This window comes from Pistacia vera, unplaced genomic scaffold (genome assembly GCF_008641045.1).
Source record: "Pistacia vera cultivar Batoury unplaced genomic scaffold, PisVer_v2 Contig840, whole genome shotgun sequence".
Taxonomy (NCBI): domain Eukaryota; kingdom Viridiplantae; phylum Streptophyta; class Magnoliopsida; order Sapindales; family Anacardiaceae; genus Pistacia; species Pistacia vera.
In genome coordinates this window covers 889,694-904,673 of record NW_022196713.1, presented here as the reverse complement: position 1 = coordinate 904,673, position 14,980 = coordinate 889,694, and the positions used below count along the sequence as shown (strand labels likewise).

The 14,980-nt window shown below is 38.9% G+C and overlaps 1 protein-coding gene across 1 annotated transcript; it reads right to left on the bottom strand.

Annotated features, from left to right (window-relative positions):
* Positions 1 to 11,318: 11,318 nt before the first annotated feature.
* LOC116118330 lies at positions 11,319 to 14,835 on the bottom strand. The gene is made up of 6 exons (XM_031404318.1): positions 14,361 to 14,835; positions 13,574 to 13,675; positions 13,480 to 13,517; positions 13,226 to 13,420; positions 11,960 to 12,036; positions 11,319 to 11,862 (listed from the first exon to the last, which is right to left on the bottom strand). The coding sequence occupies exons 1-6, from the start codon at positions 14,833 to 14,835 to the stop codon at positions 11,319 to 11,321; spliced, it is 1,431 nt and encodes a 476-aa protein (XP_031260178.1).
* Between the last annotated feature and the right edge of the window lie 145 nt (positions 14,836 to 14,980).

Here is a 14,980-nt window from a genome sequence, read left to right as displayed (position 1 = left end):
TCGGATGTTTCTTCAACAACGCAACAGTAGAGGGTAAAGTCGAAGTGTTTCATTAACTATCATGGTTACCTGATAAGAAACTCTAAGATGTTAATCATACATCATGATTCTAAATTAACGCAGCTAAATTTTCTTAATGAGAACTCTAAGTTCAGTATTTGTATTTTACAAACGTTGGAAGGTCAGAAGAAGAATTAAACTTACAATCTTAAGGTCACTTAGGTTCTCTGCAACAAGTCCTTTGTCTCCACAGCACGATCACTAGTCCTTGTTCCACAGACACGAATCACTTCTCCTTTGCTTTGGTTTGCCATTCGTGATTTGTGCCGAAGTAGAAGTGCCCAAGTCAAAACATTAGCAGTTGTTTCCTTTCCTCAAAATAAAAGTCTTGCATTCGTTTATAATTTCTTCAACCCCTAAACTCTCCTCTTGATTATCTTGAGTTTTGTGTAGTGACATTAAAATACTAAGTAGATTCTTGAGTTTTCTCTTGCTGTTCATTATTCTTGATCAACATCCTTATGATTCATATTTTCTGAAACAATCTTCACCTCTCTCTGTTTTTTCTCCGTCGGCAAGAACCTGTATATGATACGAAGAAAAATATCATAAAAGAGGCTTTAAACCTTGCATTGATCCCATCCAATTTATTGTATTAAAAGTAAGATTCACCTGAATCCTGGTAAATAGACATTTCTTCGAGCTTCAGCAAAAGTTGCATTTGCTGTTCTTGTAACTTAAAATACGTTTTCCTCTTCAAAACTACTACCAAAAGCTGTGCGTGATATAATATCTGCAGAGAGATCGTGAAGTTCTTTATGTACTTCCATCTCAAAATCTCTCTCTCCTCTTATTTCCTCCCATTTCTCAAGCATGGTTTTGGTACTAGCTACATGTTAGAGTCATGAAAGTGACTCTATTTTGGTGATAAAATACTCCTGTGTATTAAATTGAAGTATATTGAGACAATTAAAGAATTATGAATTTATTCACGAAAATCGCTTCCTAATATTTTCTTATGAATTTAACATGTTTAGAATGATTTTGAAAGGATATGAGTTGATATTAGGTTGTGGTTTATGGATTAGAAGTGATTTTGTCTCATTTTGCTGTTTAGGGGGTAAACTGTCATATTTATAAGGGTTGATTTGTTACTTTTCAATTGTATAGGGACCAAAGTGAGATTTTATAGTTTATTCTATAAAAGAAAACGAAAAGTCGCAGATCCAGGGGACTGTTCAGCCAGTTTTTTGGCGACCCTTCGTCTCCCCGTGATGATTCCTCCCTCGTGCACAGCTCTCATCATCACCGCGCAAAACACGGCAAACCATCACCGAGAACCACCACGCCGCGACGCTTCGCCTTCCACCACCGTGACTTTTCGTCTTCTAGGCGAGATTTTCCATTTCTGGTGATGGTTCAGCTCCCAAGGGTAGATCTCCCTTCCCCACAGCCGGATCTACACTTCCCTAGCTTTAGCCGCCGCGAAAACCGCCGGAATCCGCGATTTAGCCGTCGCGACTCTTCATCTTCCAAGCCAGATCCTGCTCACTTCCGACGACTTCTCACCTCCCCAGGACCTGATCTGAACTTTCCATCACCAGCTTCATCGTGTACCTTCGGATCCCATTTCCGCCACCGTTTTCCGGAGACCCGCCGAAAATTAACGTTTTCCGGCGAACCGCGGTTGTTTGTATTCCAGGCTGTCCGTTGGTCGTTTTCGCCCCCTTTTCGCATCATATCGCTGTCGGTTACCTCCTCTTCACCATGATCAGCTTCGTTTCCACCGTTTCAGCCTCCGTCATCACCACCATAGCGGCTGAGTTCTCGGTTGTCTGTACGGTGTAGGCGAGATCGAAATTGACTCCATTGATCTCCTCATCAGCTCTCGACTAGTTGGATGAGCCCGAATTTGGACATTTGGTTAGTTTCTTGTATTCAGATTATATTTGTTTTCGTTTCAGTTTGTTTGCGATGCTTAATATATTCTGATGCTCGACGTGTTGAATTGATAATGTCCATTGAGAACGTTTATTGATATATAACTTTTTGCATAATTGAATGTCGGTTTGAGATTATTGAATGCTGATTATGACTTTAAATTGCTTCGGTACTGATTGCAATCAAGTTGTAGTAGCGTTTAATATCTTTCTACTAGGAATGCATTTATTGTGTAATTAGTTGATTGGATGATACAAGTTAGTAGGTTGTACTGTTAACGTTGTACCAACTAGTGGTGTTTAAGGGTTTAGCGTTTTTCGGTTAGTCGATGATAGTCTTTAACCAATCGATCTGTAACTAAGACGACGGGGAGACAGGATAGATTATACCTAGATTGCCGAGAGATATTTTTATTGATTTGCCTAGCCTTGTAGGTTTAGGAAATTGAAGAGCGAGGAGAGGAATTGTGAGAGTTGGTCTTGAGTCAAACCGAACCGTAGCGGCAACGCTTTTAATATGTATTTTAGTTAGCAATTTATTAATGCTTTTAATTTCCTGCAAGTAATTAGTTTCCTTAGTTTTAATCAATCATTTCGCCAATTTCTCTTTCGTTAACTCAAATATACATTAGGTCGTTAGTCTTGCTCTCTATGGATTCGACCCTGCCTACCGCTAACTACGGTACTTAGGTTTAATTTTGTGACCGTGACGACCGGTCTAACACTACAACCTCTGGAACCCAATCCTGTTCAAAATTTGTGATTATTGTTAAATTACAAGAATTATGACTATATCTACCATTCTGATGTACCTTAACCCGCTCCTTTTGAAAGCCTGATTGGCAATCTTCTGTGAAGAGCCCATAAGTCACCTGAAAGTGCAACGAGTCCCGCCCATGTAATTGCTAGACAGGGGATCAAAGGGAAGAATCTCAAAGGAACTACCCATTCGTAAGAACCTCCTTAATCATATCCGGGTCAGATATTGCAAGTCGGGCACTGACCCGAACTAGTACAAAAATGTTCTACCGTACACGCTGACCACCTGTCATAAGAAGGCACTGTGCGGTAAACAATATCGTGGTCAAAGCCGGTACTGGCTTCGACACAGCTTCTGCGAACATACGGCGAATTTTCGCTGAGTTCGGGTGAACAAGCGGTAGCCAGGGCCACTTATGCCTTGCCTTTTGAATGGCCTTGGATCCGGTATGGAATCCATATGAATGAGTGAACAAATTTTACAAGAAGAATCAAGAAAACAGTAGCAAAAAGGAGCATAGTGGCTAGAGAGGGCCTATGATAATGTTGGAAGTGTTCTCTTCTCTTACTTTAATGGGACTCGAAGTTTGGCATTACACTCAAGTGAAAGCGACTAGCCAACTGAATTCTGCATTTGAATATTTGTCCTTTCATTATCAAAATAATAATGCTGGTTAGAATGAATATTAAATATACCTCGAAGGATCTGTTGAAAGGTGATATCATGCTGGAAATGCAGAAAGGTGGCAGAATTTTAAACTAACATTTAACGCCTGTTGATCTCCCGTAATTCATGCAGAAGCAGTTTTTTGGTCACTGTGTTGATTTGTTCAGTGACTTGCTTAGGTATATTAGTTGGTTAAGTGTAGTTTTCTCTCTGCTTTAAGTGTATTAGTAGGTGGAGTTAGTTTAAAATTTGAACTTTGAATTGTTTAGTTGAAACAGTGACGTTGGCGTGTATATATTTTACCCCTGTTTTTTGAATAAAAAACAGAGCATTATTGCAGTCTGAGTTTCTCTTTCGTTTTCTGTTTTTTCTCTTTCCTTTGCATGCAAAACTAACAAATGGTATTAGAGCCTTAATTGATCTTAGAGAGCCAATAATTAATCTCTTCTTCTCACTTTCAACCCCGGTTTCGTCACTCTCTTTGTCAAAAACTCAAAAAAACTTTCAGTTTCAATGGCACAACCTCCAGTCTCTCTCACCCTCCAGTCTTTAATGGCGATCAATACCACATGTGGGCAGTCAAGATGAAGGCATTCCTTCGTGGACAGGGTCTGTGGCAGTACGTGGAAGAGAACCGTCAACTGCCTCCATTGGGACCAAATCCCACCCTGAATCAAATCAAGATGCATGAAGAAGAGGTTGCCAAAGCACCAAGAGCTCTCTCTTATTTCATGCAGCAGTGACTGACCTTGTATTCACAAGGATCATGGCGTATGAAACACAAAGGAAGCATGGATAAGTTGAAAGAAGAGATACGGGTAGTGATAACACAACAGGGGCATGTAGGTGTTGAACCTGAGAAGAGAATTTGAGTTGCTGAAAATGCAAGAAACTGAAGGTAAGGGAGTACGTTGTAATTAATGAGTGTAGTTAATAAAATTAGATTGCTTGGGGTGGAATTGACGGATAGAAGAATTGTGGAGAAAGTGTTAGTAAGCCTACCTGAAAGGTTTGGCTAAAATCTCCTCTCTTGAGGATTCTAAAGACCCGACTCAATAACTCTAACTGAGCTGGTCCATTCTTTACAAGCTCAAGAACAAAGGAGGCTTTAAGGTTGGAAGACGCAGGTGAAGGTGCTATGGTTGCAACACATAAAGGAAAGTCTGTGCATGCTGGAAATAAAAGAAATGCAAGAGATAAGAAGGGAAAGAGAAAGTTAATGCTCAGTGGAATAAACATGGTGGGATAAAAGAGTATCCACAGTGTTCCCTGCAAGAAGAAGGGAGACTCAGAAAAGCAGTGTTGTTCAGACCAGGAATTCAGTGTAGAGCCTGCAAACAATTCAACCATATAGAGAGAGTTTGCAAAAATAAAGGGGAATCCTCTCAGCAGCAAGCTCAGATGGTTAAAGATTTGCAGCAAGGGCAGGAAGCTGAGCAGTTATTTGTGGCATCCTGCGGGTCTGCCTCATCATGCAATGAAACCTGGTTGATTGATAGTGGATGCACAAGTCATATGACTCCAAACTTGCAAAGTTTCACTAGCTTGGACATGGCGTTTCAATCCAAAGTCAAGATAGGGAATGGATAATTTGGGATGTTAAAGGGAGAGGTGATGTGGCTGTGCAAACTCATCAGGTACTAAGCTGATTTCTGATGTGCTTTATGTTCCTAATTAAATCAAAGTTTACTTAGTGTAGGACAAATTGTTAAAGAAAATATGTCCTACATTTTCAGGATCAATCTTGTAAGATATTAGATAGTGAGGGTAGTGAACTCATGAGAGTTAGAATGATGGGAAAAAGCTTTCCCATTGACTGGAAAAATTCAGAATTCAGAGCTCATAGTGCTAAGCTAGATGAGTCTGAAATATGGCACAAGTGTTTTGCCATTATCACTATCACGGTCTCAAGCAAGCTCAGACCAAACGATGGTTCTGAACCTGCTCGAAATTGATGAAGTTAACACCATGTGGCATGCATGTCATCTTGGCAAGCTGAGCAGACCATCCTTTCCCATGAACCAAGCTTGGAGAGCTTCAGAAAAACTCCAACTCATTCACACAGACGTATGTGCCCTATGCAAACACCTTCTTTGAATGGGAGTTGTATTTTGTATTGTTCATTGATGATAAAACTAAATGTGTTGGCTGTATTTCTTGAAGCAAAAAATGAAGTAGCTAGAGTTTTTGGAAGGTTTAAGCAGTTGTTGAAAACCAAACTGGTTTGTATCAAATGGTGAGAAGGACAATGGGAGTGGTACACATCAAAAGAGTTTGAAACAATCTGCATAGAGGCAGGAATCAAGCACCAATTAGCAGTCCTTATACTCACAGCAGAATGGAGTAAATGAGAGAAGGAATAGAACCGTTGTGGAGATGGGAAGATGTATATTGGTTGAGAAGAAGCTGCCAAAAAGTTTTTGGGCAGAAGCGGTGAACACCACAGTTTATTTATTAATAGGCTTCCCACAAAAGCCTTGATCAACCAAACTCCTATGAAGCTTGTTATGGGATCAAACCTGCTGTGGATCATTTAGGGTCTTTGCAGCACCTGTTATGTATTGGTTCCACAGCCAAAGGAAGAAGCTAGATGACAAAGCAACTATAGGCATTTTCATTGGATCTAGTAATAATTCCAAGGCTTGTAGAGTGTATAATCCAGAAACCAAAAATACATGTCCATAGAGATATAAGGGTTAATGAAAAAGGTGTTTGGAATTGGGAAGAGACAAGTTAATAAAGAAGAAAGTCCACGAAAGATTGATGTGGTGGTGATGAAGCTGCTGAAGAAGATGCAAGTGAAACTGAAGAGAGCTCCCGGTTAGAGGTACTCGTTCATTGGCTGAGGTTTATGAGAGGTGTAATTTGGCCACACTTGAACCAACTAACTTCACTGAGCAGCAAGTCTGAAGCTTGGAGAGTTGCTATGCAGGAAGAGTTTGGCAATGATAGAAAAAATCAGACCTGGAAGCTTGGGACAGACCAAGGGATAGAAATGTGATTCAAGTCAAGTGGATCTCAAGAAGAAATATAGTCCTGATGGTTCAGTACATAAGCACAAAGCAAGGTTGGTTCTCAAGGGGTTTGCTCAACGATATGGAATTGATTTTCATGATACATTCGCACCAGTAGCAAGGCTTGACACAATCAGGTTGTTACTTGCTCTTGCGGCTCAATCTCGTTGGAAAATATTCCAACTGGATGTCAAGTCTGCGTTTTTAAATGGATGGCTCAATGAAGAGATCTTGTTGAGCAACCGGATGGGTACCAAGTTCAAGGCCAGGAGAATAAAGTATATCTTCTGAGGAAGGCCTTGTATGGCCTAAAACAGGCTCCTAGAGCCTGTACAGCAGAGATCAATGAATACTTGAGTGGCTTGGGTTACTTGAGAAGTCCCAATGAACATACCTATATGAAGAAACGTGGAGGGTGAATGATCATTGTTTCACTGTATGTTGATGACCTTCTCATCATAGGCAGTAGTCCAAGTAGGGTGGATGAATTTAAGGAAGCAATGAATTGTGAGTTTGAAATGACGATCTCGGGATAATGTCTTATTTTCTGGGTATGGAAATTAATCAAACTTCAAGTGGGATATTTGTCAATCAGAGGGGTATGCTGAGGAGGTTCTTAAACGTTTGGCATGGAAATGCAAGCCAGTCAATACACCTCTGTTGCTACTCAGAAATTGAGCAAAGAGGACGGGGCTGTCGGGGTGGATGAGAGTTTGTACAGAAGCTTAATAGGCTGTTTGCTGTATCTAACAACAACGGCTTGACTTAATGTATGCTACAAGTCTCCTTTCCAGGTTTATGACTAATCCAAGTGTAAATCATTTCAGGGCAGCTAAGAGGGTGCTCAGATATATTAAGGTAATCCTGGACTTGGTGTGTGTTCAGGAAATCTGAAAGTTTTCAATTGTGGGATATTCGGACAGTGACTGGGCTGGATCATAGATGACATGAAGAGTACATCCGGCTATGTATTTTTCTAAATTCTGGTGTCTGTGGTTGGCTATCCAAAAGGCAAGCAACGGTAGCTCAGTCAATAGTAGAAGCAGAATACATCTCTGCTGCTGCTGTGCGTGAACCAAGCCATTTGGCTCAGAAAGATTTTGAATGATCTCAACCAAACACAGAGACAGCCTACTGTAATTTTCTGTGACAATTTGTCTACAGTTTCTATGGCTAAAAATCCAGTTAATCATGGCCGTACCAAACATATTAAGATAAATACCATGCAGTAAGAAAGCTGTGCAAGATCATGAAGTTAAGTTGATACACTGCCGGGAGAAGAACAGGTCGCTTATATCTGACTAAGCCGTTGTCCAAAACCAAGTTTGAATATCTTTAGTTCAGACTTGTGTTTCCAGCAATGACATCAAGGAGGAGTGTTGAAAGGTGATATCATGCTGGAAATGCAGAAAGGTGGTAGAATTTTGAACTGCAATTTAACGCCTGTTATCTCCCGTAATTCATGCAGAAGCAGTTTTTTTGGTCACTATGTTTGATTTGTTCAGTGACTTGTTTAGGTGTATTAAGTTTGGTTAAGTGTAGTTTCTCTCTGCTTGTAAGTGTATTAGTAGGTGGAGTTAGTTTAAAATTGAATTTGAATTGTTTTAGTTGAAACAGTGACGTTGGCGTGTATATATTTACCCCTGTTTTTTGAATAAAAAACAGAGCATTATTGCAGTCTGAGTTTCTCTTTTTCTTTTCTGTTTTTTCTCTTTCGTTTGCATGCAAAACTAACAGGATCTCATATCTGAGAAACCGTATTTAAACAATGCATTCGGAGTTTTTTATTTGGACCGCAAGAGCATTTGATGCTCCCATTATATAATTTTTGATTACTTTCATATGGACCTGTTCTTCAATCCTCTGTATAGGATAACTTTAGGACTGGTCATATTTACATTTTTTTTCTTTTTTTTTTTGGAAGACTTATCATGCCTGCTGGCTGAAGAATCCAACTGATAATAAGCTTAGGTCAGGATGATAATAACTTCAGCGGAGTCAAATTTGCATTACAACTCTCTACAGACCAAATAGCATGATCTTGCGTGAGAAATTACAATAAGCAAATAGTTCAAAAGATAACTTTAAACTCTACACAAATGAAGATCACAAATACTTTAACCCCAAGAACGTCAAGAAGGACTTTCTGGGTTTTACAGACTTACAAGTCATTCTAAACTACATTTAAGGCACTTAATTCTCTGAAACTAGCCCTTTTCTCCACAGACGCGAATCACTTCTTCCCTGCTTTGGTTTGCCATCTTGATGCTGTGCTAATAGTACAAGTGTCCAAGTCAAAACATTAGCAGTTGTTCCTTTCTGCAAAATAAAAGGTCTTGCATTCATCTATAATTTCATTTCCCCTAATTTCTCTACTTGTTATCTTGATTTTTATAGGACGACATTAAAAGACTAAGTAGATTTCTTGAGTTTCTCTTGCTATTTCGTTATTCTTGACCAGCATCCGTATTGATTCGTGAGTTTTCTTACTACAATGCTCAAGAAAATATATAGCTTTAACTCTTGCTTTTATCCCAATCCAAATCATGAAATTACAATAAGAAAATTAATGTCTATCCAATTTGCCATAGTCTTACAAGAAAACTAAATTATTACTGTTGTTTTACAAGTTTTTGGGCCTGAAACTGGGCATTAGAAAAGAACCCAAGTCATAACCATTATCTTAATTACATCATAATGTACCAACTATTACTTTTTCTATTTCTATAGGATGTACCAAACTTGTACATCGTCAAATACTCTAGAACTAACCTCTAACATTGTTAAAAATAAATGACAGTTTTTTTTAATTCTAAATGGGTATGTGGAAATTTATGTGGTTGATGAGTACATGTAACGCTGATGGACTTTTTTTAGGGTTGATGTACATTTTTATATTTTAAATTCTTCAGATTTACCCCTTCAATTTTAATCCACAAAATGTACACAAAATAACTAAAACCACCCAGAACGAAAACTGACCGATTAAAAACTCAGCCTAATCACGTAACCAACAATTAAGCATAAAACAATTAAACCTAAAAAGTGATTGAAACAAAGAAATAGGAAAATCCAAACTCTTGCCTTGTCATTGAACAAATCTTAAAAGAAAAAAAAAATAAATACCTGCTAATTTTTCTTTTCCATCTTTAATTTGGTTCGATTGAAACACAATAAAAAGAAAATTAAAAAGTTTTCATTAAAGTGTTCTACAACGTGAAGCACAAAGAACAACCTTTTTGGGTTTAGGGTTTGTCAGATGTCGTTGTCTCTAGTTTAGGTAAAATAAAAAGAAGAATAAAGTAAGAGAAAGGCCAAGTGAAGTTAATAAAAGCTTATTAAAATGAAATACATAAAAACTTGGTGAGAAGAATGCGTAGTTCAACTCAATCACATCAGCAATTTAAAGACCTGTTCCACTAAGCCACTTCCCACAAATCTCTCCAACCACTCCCATCATATTTACCACTCTACCACTACTAAAATCTTATCTAGATAAAAACAAAATAAAAAAACCCAGGCCACTTCCCAACGTGAACAAGCCTCACGTGATAGATATTGACTTGGTAAAAAATTAATAAAATAAGTAATGAACCACAACACGTTAAGTTGCACTAATTTTTGACACTCCCCCTTAGTGCAAGCTTACAAGCAATACACCCAGAGCATCTCGAAAAACGTCAAACTTAGGCCTTGCCAAAGCCTTAGTAAATATATCAGCCACTTGTTCACTGTGTGGAATGCCTTTCAACTCAATCTCTTGATTAAGCACTTTTTCACAACATAATGATGCCGAACCTCAATATGCTTTGTTCGCGCATGGAAGACTGGATTTGATGCAAGTTTGATAGCACTTTCATGTCACATTGGATCTGCATAGCATAGTTAACTTTGCACACATGTCTCCGACCAACCCCTTCAACCAAATGCATTCTTGTGCAGCCTGGTTTTGCCAAATATTCAGCTCAGTGCTAGACAGCACAACAGCTTGCTTCTTGCTACCCAGGAAATCACAGCTAACCAGTGTTAAAACAATAACCTGAAGTTGAGCGACGATCATTTCTATCTCCAGCCCAATCTGCACATGAATCCACTCAACAAAAAATTATTACTCTTATATAAAAGGCCATGAGTGAGAGATCCTTTTATATAACGTAAAATTCTTTTTGCCGCATCTAAATGAGGAGTTCTTGGATCTTGCATAAACTGTGAAACAACACCAACAGAATATGAAATTTCTGGCCTTGTAGGTTAATATATTAAGCTTCCAACAAGTTGTCGGAACCTTTTAGCATCCTTCAACAGTTCCCTTCATCTTTCTTCAACTTGAGATATGACTCCATAGGAGTAGCCATTTCTTTTGACTCCCCCATGCCAAAATGCTCCAAGAGACCTTTTGCATATCCTTTTGAGAAATAAAATAACCTGATCTGATTTTTCCACTTCTAGACTAAGGAAACACCTAATTTCTCCCAGATTTTTCATCTCAAAACGCACAGATAAATCATTCCTTAAATGAGAAATTTCTGATTCATTATCTCCTGTTATTATCATATCATCAACATATATATACCAGCAGATGCATATTTGATTCTAATTTTATGAACAAACTAGAATCTGAATCAGAAACTTTAAAACCGCAAAAGATGAGATATTGAGCAACTTTACCATACCAAGCACGCGGTGCTGTTTTAGACCGTAGAGTGCTTTCTTTAATCGGCATACATGATTGAAATTGCTTAGAGACAAAACCTGGGGTTGCTCCTAAATACTTCACGATCCAACTCTCATAAAGAAATGCATTCTTCATCAAGTTGCCACAACTTCCAATCTTTAAAAGCAGCAAGTGAAAAAATGATCTCACCGTCACCATCTTTGCTACTGGCCTAAACGTCTCCTCATAGTCTAATCCATAGCTTTGAGAAAAACCACGGGCAACTAAATGAGCTTGAACCTATCATCGTCCCATCTGATTTTTTCTTCAACCGATAACCCATCTACAAGTGACTGGCTTACAATTTTCTGGTTGGGTACTAACTCCCACGTCTCATTTTTGTCTAATGCTTCAATTTCTTCTTGCATTGCTCTTCCCCATTTTAGACAGTCTTTGGCTTCTTCATAGCTTTCTGGTTCTTCTGCACTTAAAGCCCAGTAAAGAAACATGAGGTCACTGTGCAATGATAAGTTGTACCTCATAATCTTTGAGAGATCTGGCTGCCTTGTCTCCCTTGTTGATCTTCTCACTGCTTGTTGCTCACCATCTTCTGGTCTTGAATATTCTGCCTTGGATTCATTTTCTGTTTCATCATTGCTAGGTGCTTGCAGATTAATTTCAGAATAGAGGCTCAAAGTTGTCTTGATCATCATCAGAGCAATATTTTTACCACGGGCTTTTGCAAAACATAGAGATGATACTTCATCAAACACCACATCCTGGAAGTAACAAATTATTTGTTCCTGGTCCATACACCTCCAACCCTTCCTATAAGAGTCATAGCCAACAAATACACATTTCTTTGCTTTCGAGTCAAGTTTGGATCGATAGATTAGGAACAAAACTAACAAATAGAACCAAATACCCGAAGTAATTAACATTTGGCTTTTCACCATATAAAATCTCAAAAGGAGATTTTTGTGTACCTGGCCATGAGGTAACCTGTTTATACATGACATGCACACTGAATAGCTTCTGCCCAAAGTCCCGGGAAGATTCTTATCATGCAACCATGAAAGACAAACTGAAGCAAGATGACCAAGTTTCCTTCTGCAACTCCATTCTGCCGAGGGGTATCTGGACATGTCATTTGACGAAGAATACGTTGTCATCACAAAATTGAAGAAATCAGTTGACTATATTCCCCACCATATCACTCCGCAGACATTTTATTTTCTTCCTGAACTTCTTTTCAACAGCATCCTTGAATTCCATAAACTTGGTATAATGTTCACTCTTCTCTTTCAAAAATTTCACCCAAGTGAATCGTGAGTGATCATCCACCAATACCATAACATACACAATGTTTGCTATAGCTTGGTGTTCTTGTTGTCCCATCAAGTCTGTATGAACCAATTCAAATGAGGTGGATCTGCGATTTGATGAACTGTTAAAGGAAGACGATGTGATTTGCCATATTGGCAACCTTGACAAATCACATTCTCACGTACATCCTTCAAGTTGGTATGCCATCTATCAACTTTTTAGAAGAAATTTGCTGCAACATTTGGTAGCCTACATGACCCACCGAGCATGCCAAATTGCAGCACTATTGATTTGGCTCGTTTTCTTTACATAGGCTTCACCTGCTGACAAAACAAACAGAGAAGCTTTCTTCTCTCCGTATAGAATAACATCTGCAGATATATCTTTCACTTATCAAGCACCTTCACATCATTTGGACCAAACAAACATATTTGCCAGAATCAGTATTTGAGAAACTGAAACTAAATTTTTCTTCAAACTGAACATGATCACTCATTCACTTGACACTACTAGTTCTTGATCATCAGCAACATCGATTGTCACGACACCTTCTTTTGCTACCGGATAGGTTGAGTTATCTGTAGTAACACTAACCCGCTCTCCATGATGTTACGCATTTCTGAGAACAATGTGTCATTTCGGTTACATGGTGTAACAACTGAATCAATGATCCACTCCTCTTTGCGTTTTGACATAATTAACAAGAGTTTGGACTGACTTTTCTTCAACAGTAAAACATTGCTCCCATTTGAGTTGATCATCTCCTTCACTTGCACATCACACATGGCTTTGGAAATCTTCACACGACAATTTCTCTTAATATGCCCTGTTTTCCCGCATCTGAAGCATGTGATAGATTTCTTACTTTGTGAATTGCCACCTTTCTCTGCACTTGAATCTTCTTCTTTAGTCTTATCCAGGCTGATGTATTCTTCTTATTTGCTTCCCTTTGAGAAGAGAACAGCTCAGATTCAAATTTTTTTGCCATTTGTTTAGCCAAAGCTTCTTGATTAGAGAGCAAGTTCTCTAACTCCTCTACAGAAGGCTGCTGTGACCATCCCTGAATAGAGGTGACGAAAGGCCCATACTCCTTTCTCAATCCACCGACAAGATACTGACGTAAACCGCTTCACTAATCTTGTCATCCGCATCTATCTCTGAAATTTCAGCACATATACTTTTACTCGTAAAAAGTATTCTGAAATTGACATACCTCCTTGTTTTAACATTGCCAACTCATTCTCCAATAGCTGCAACCTTGCTGTATTCTTCTTAGTACACAGCTTCTCAAGCGTGTCCCAGACTCTTTGGAGAGCTAACATCACGAACATGATCAATAAACTCTTTGCTGATAGATGTCCTCAAAGCAAAAAGAGTCTTGCCACACTTGATCTTCCATTTCCTTCGTGACTCGGCATGCTCAGGAATATCAGTAGAATCCCTGCATCAGCACCGATACCTAATTCCCACAAATCCTGACCTTGAAGATACGCCCCATACACATTCTCCGTACTTGTAGTTATTATTGCCTACAAGCTTCTCCATCCCTACTGAGTATTTCCCTCGTTTGCTACCTCCTTGCGCAAACAAACAAAACTTTCTTCTCACAACTTTCAAACTCCTGCAACAAGACAAGCTTGATAGACAAGACAAAAGAATGGCCTTCCCTGGCTCTGATACCATAAAATAAAAGAAGAATAAAGTAAAGAGAGAAGGCCAAGTGAAAGTTAATAAAAGCTTTATTAAATGAGAAATACAATAAAAACTTGGTGAGAAGAATGCGTAGTTCAACTCAATCACATCAGCAATTTAAAGACCTGTTCCCCTAAGCCACTTCCACAAAATCTCTCCAACCACTCCCATCATATTTACCACTACTACCACTACTAAATCTTATCTAGATAAAACAAAATAAAAACAACCCAGGCCACTTCCCACGTGAACAAGCCTCACGTGATAGATATTGACTTGGTAAACAAATTAATAAAATAGTAATGAACCACACACGTTTAGTTGCACTAATTTTTTGACATTAGGGTCAAGCCCAACAAGTCCCTGCCCAAATAGCAGATTAGCCGACGGGTTAAATGGAATCTTTTCAAATGACCCACCGGTGAGGACCTCCTTAATCATATCCGGATCAGATATGGCAAGCCGGGGCACTGACCCGAACCAGTACAAAAATGTTCTTCCATACATGCCGGACCATCTGTCATACAGAGGCATTGCACGGCAAACAATATCATGGTCAAAGCCCAGTACTGGCTTTGACGCTGCTTCAACGTACATACGGCGGATCTCCGCCGAGTTTCCGGTGATCAAGCGGTAGCCAGGGCCGCTTATGCCTTGCTTTTTGAAATGGTTTTGGATCCGATACGGGATCCATATGAATGTGTGAACATATTTTACCAGAATTATAAGAAGAATCAAGAAAAAAGAAACTAGAAGGAGGTGCATATTGGAAGAGAGATCCATAATAATGGTGGGTTTTACTTTTTAAGTCAGAACTCGTAGCTTTAATGACTAGGGGAGTCAACTATTTTTATGAATAAATTTTTTTATGGGTTTGGCTACGACATCGCTTATGTCATTTGATGCTTTGTCCAAATATAATTTTACA

Coding starts and splice junctions, on each gene's coding strand:
- LOC116118330 (XM_031404318.1), bottom strand. CDS start 14,835: ATGGATCTCTCTTCCAATATGCACCTCCTTCTAGTTTCTTTTTTCTTG. Junction 13,518..13,573: donor GGCAATGTTAAAACAAGGAG/GTATGTCAATTT, acceptor CTGAAATTTCAG/AGATAGATGCGGATGACAAG. Junction 13,421..13,479: donor AGATTAGTGAAGCGGTTTAC/GTCAGTATCTTG, acceptor ACCTCTATTCAG/GGATGGTCACAGCAGCCTTC.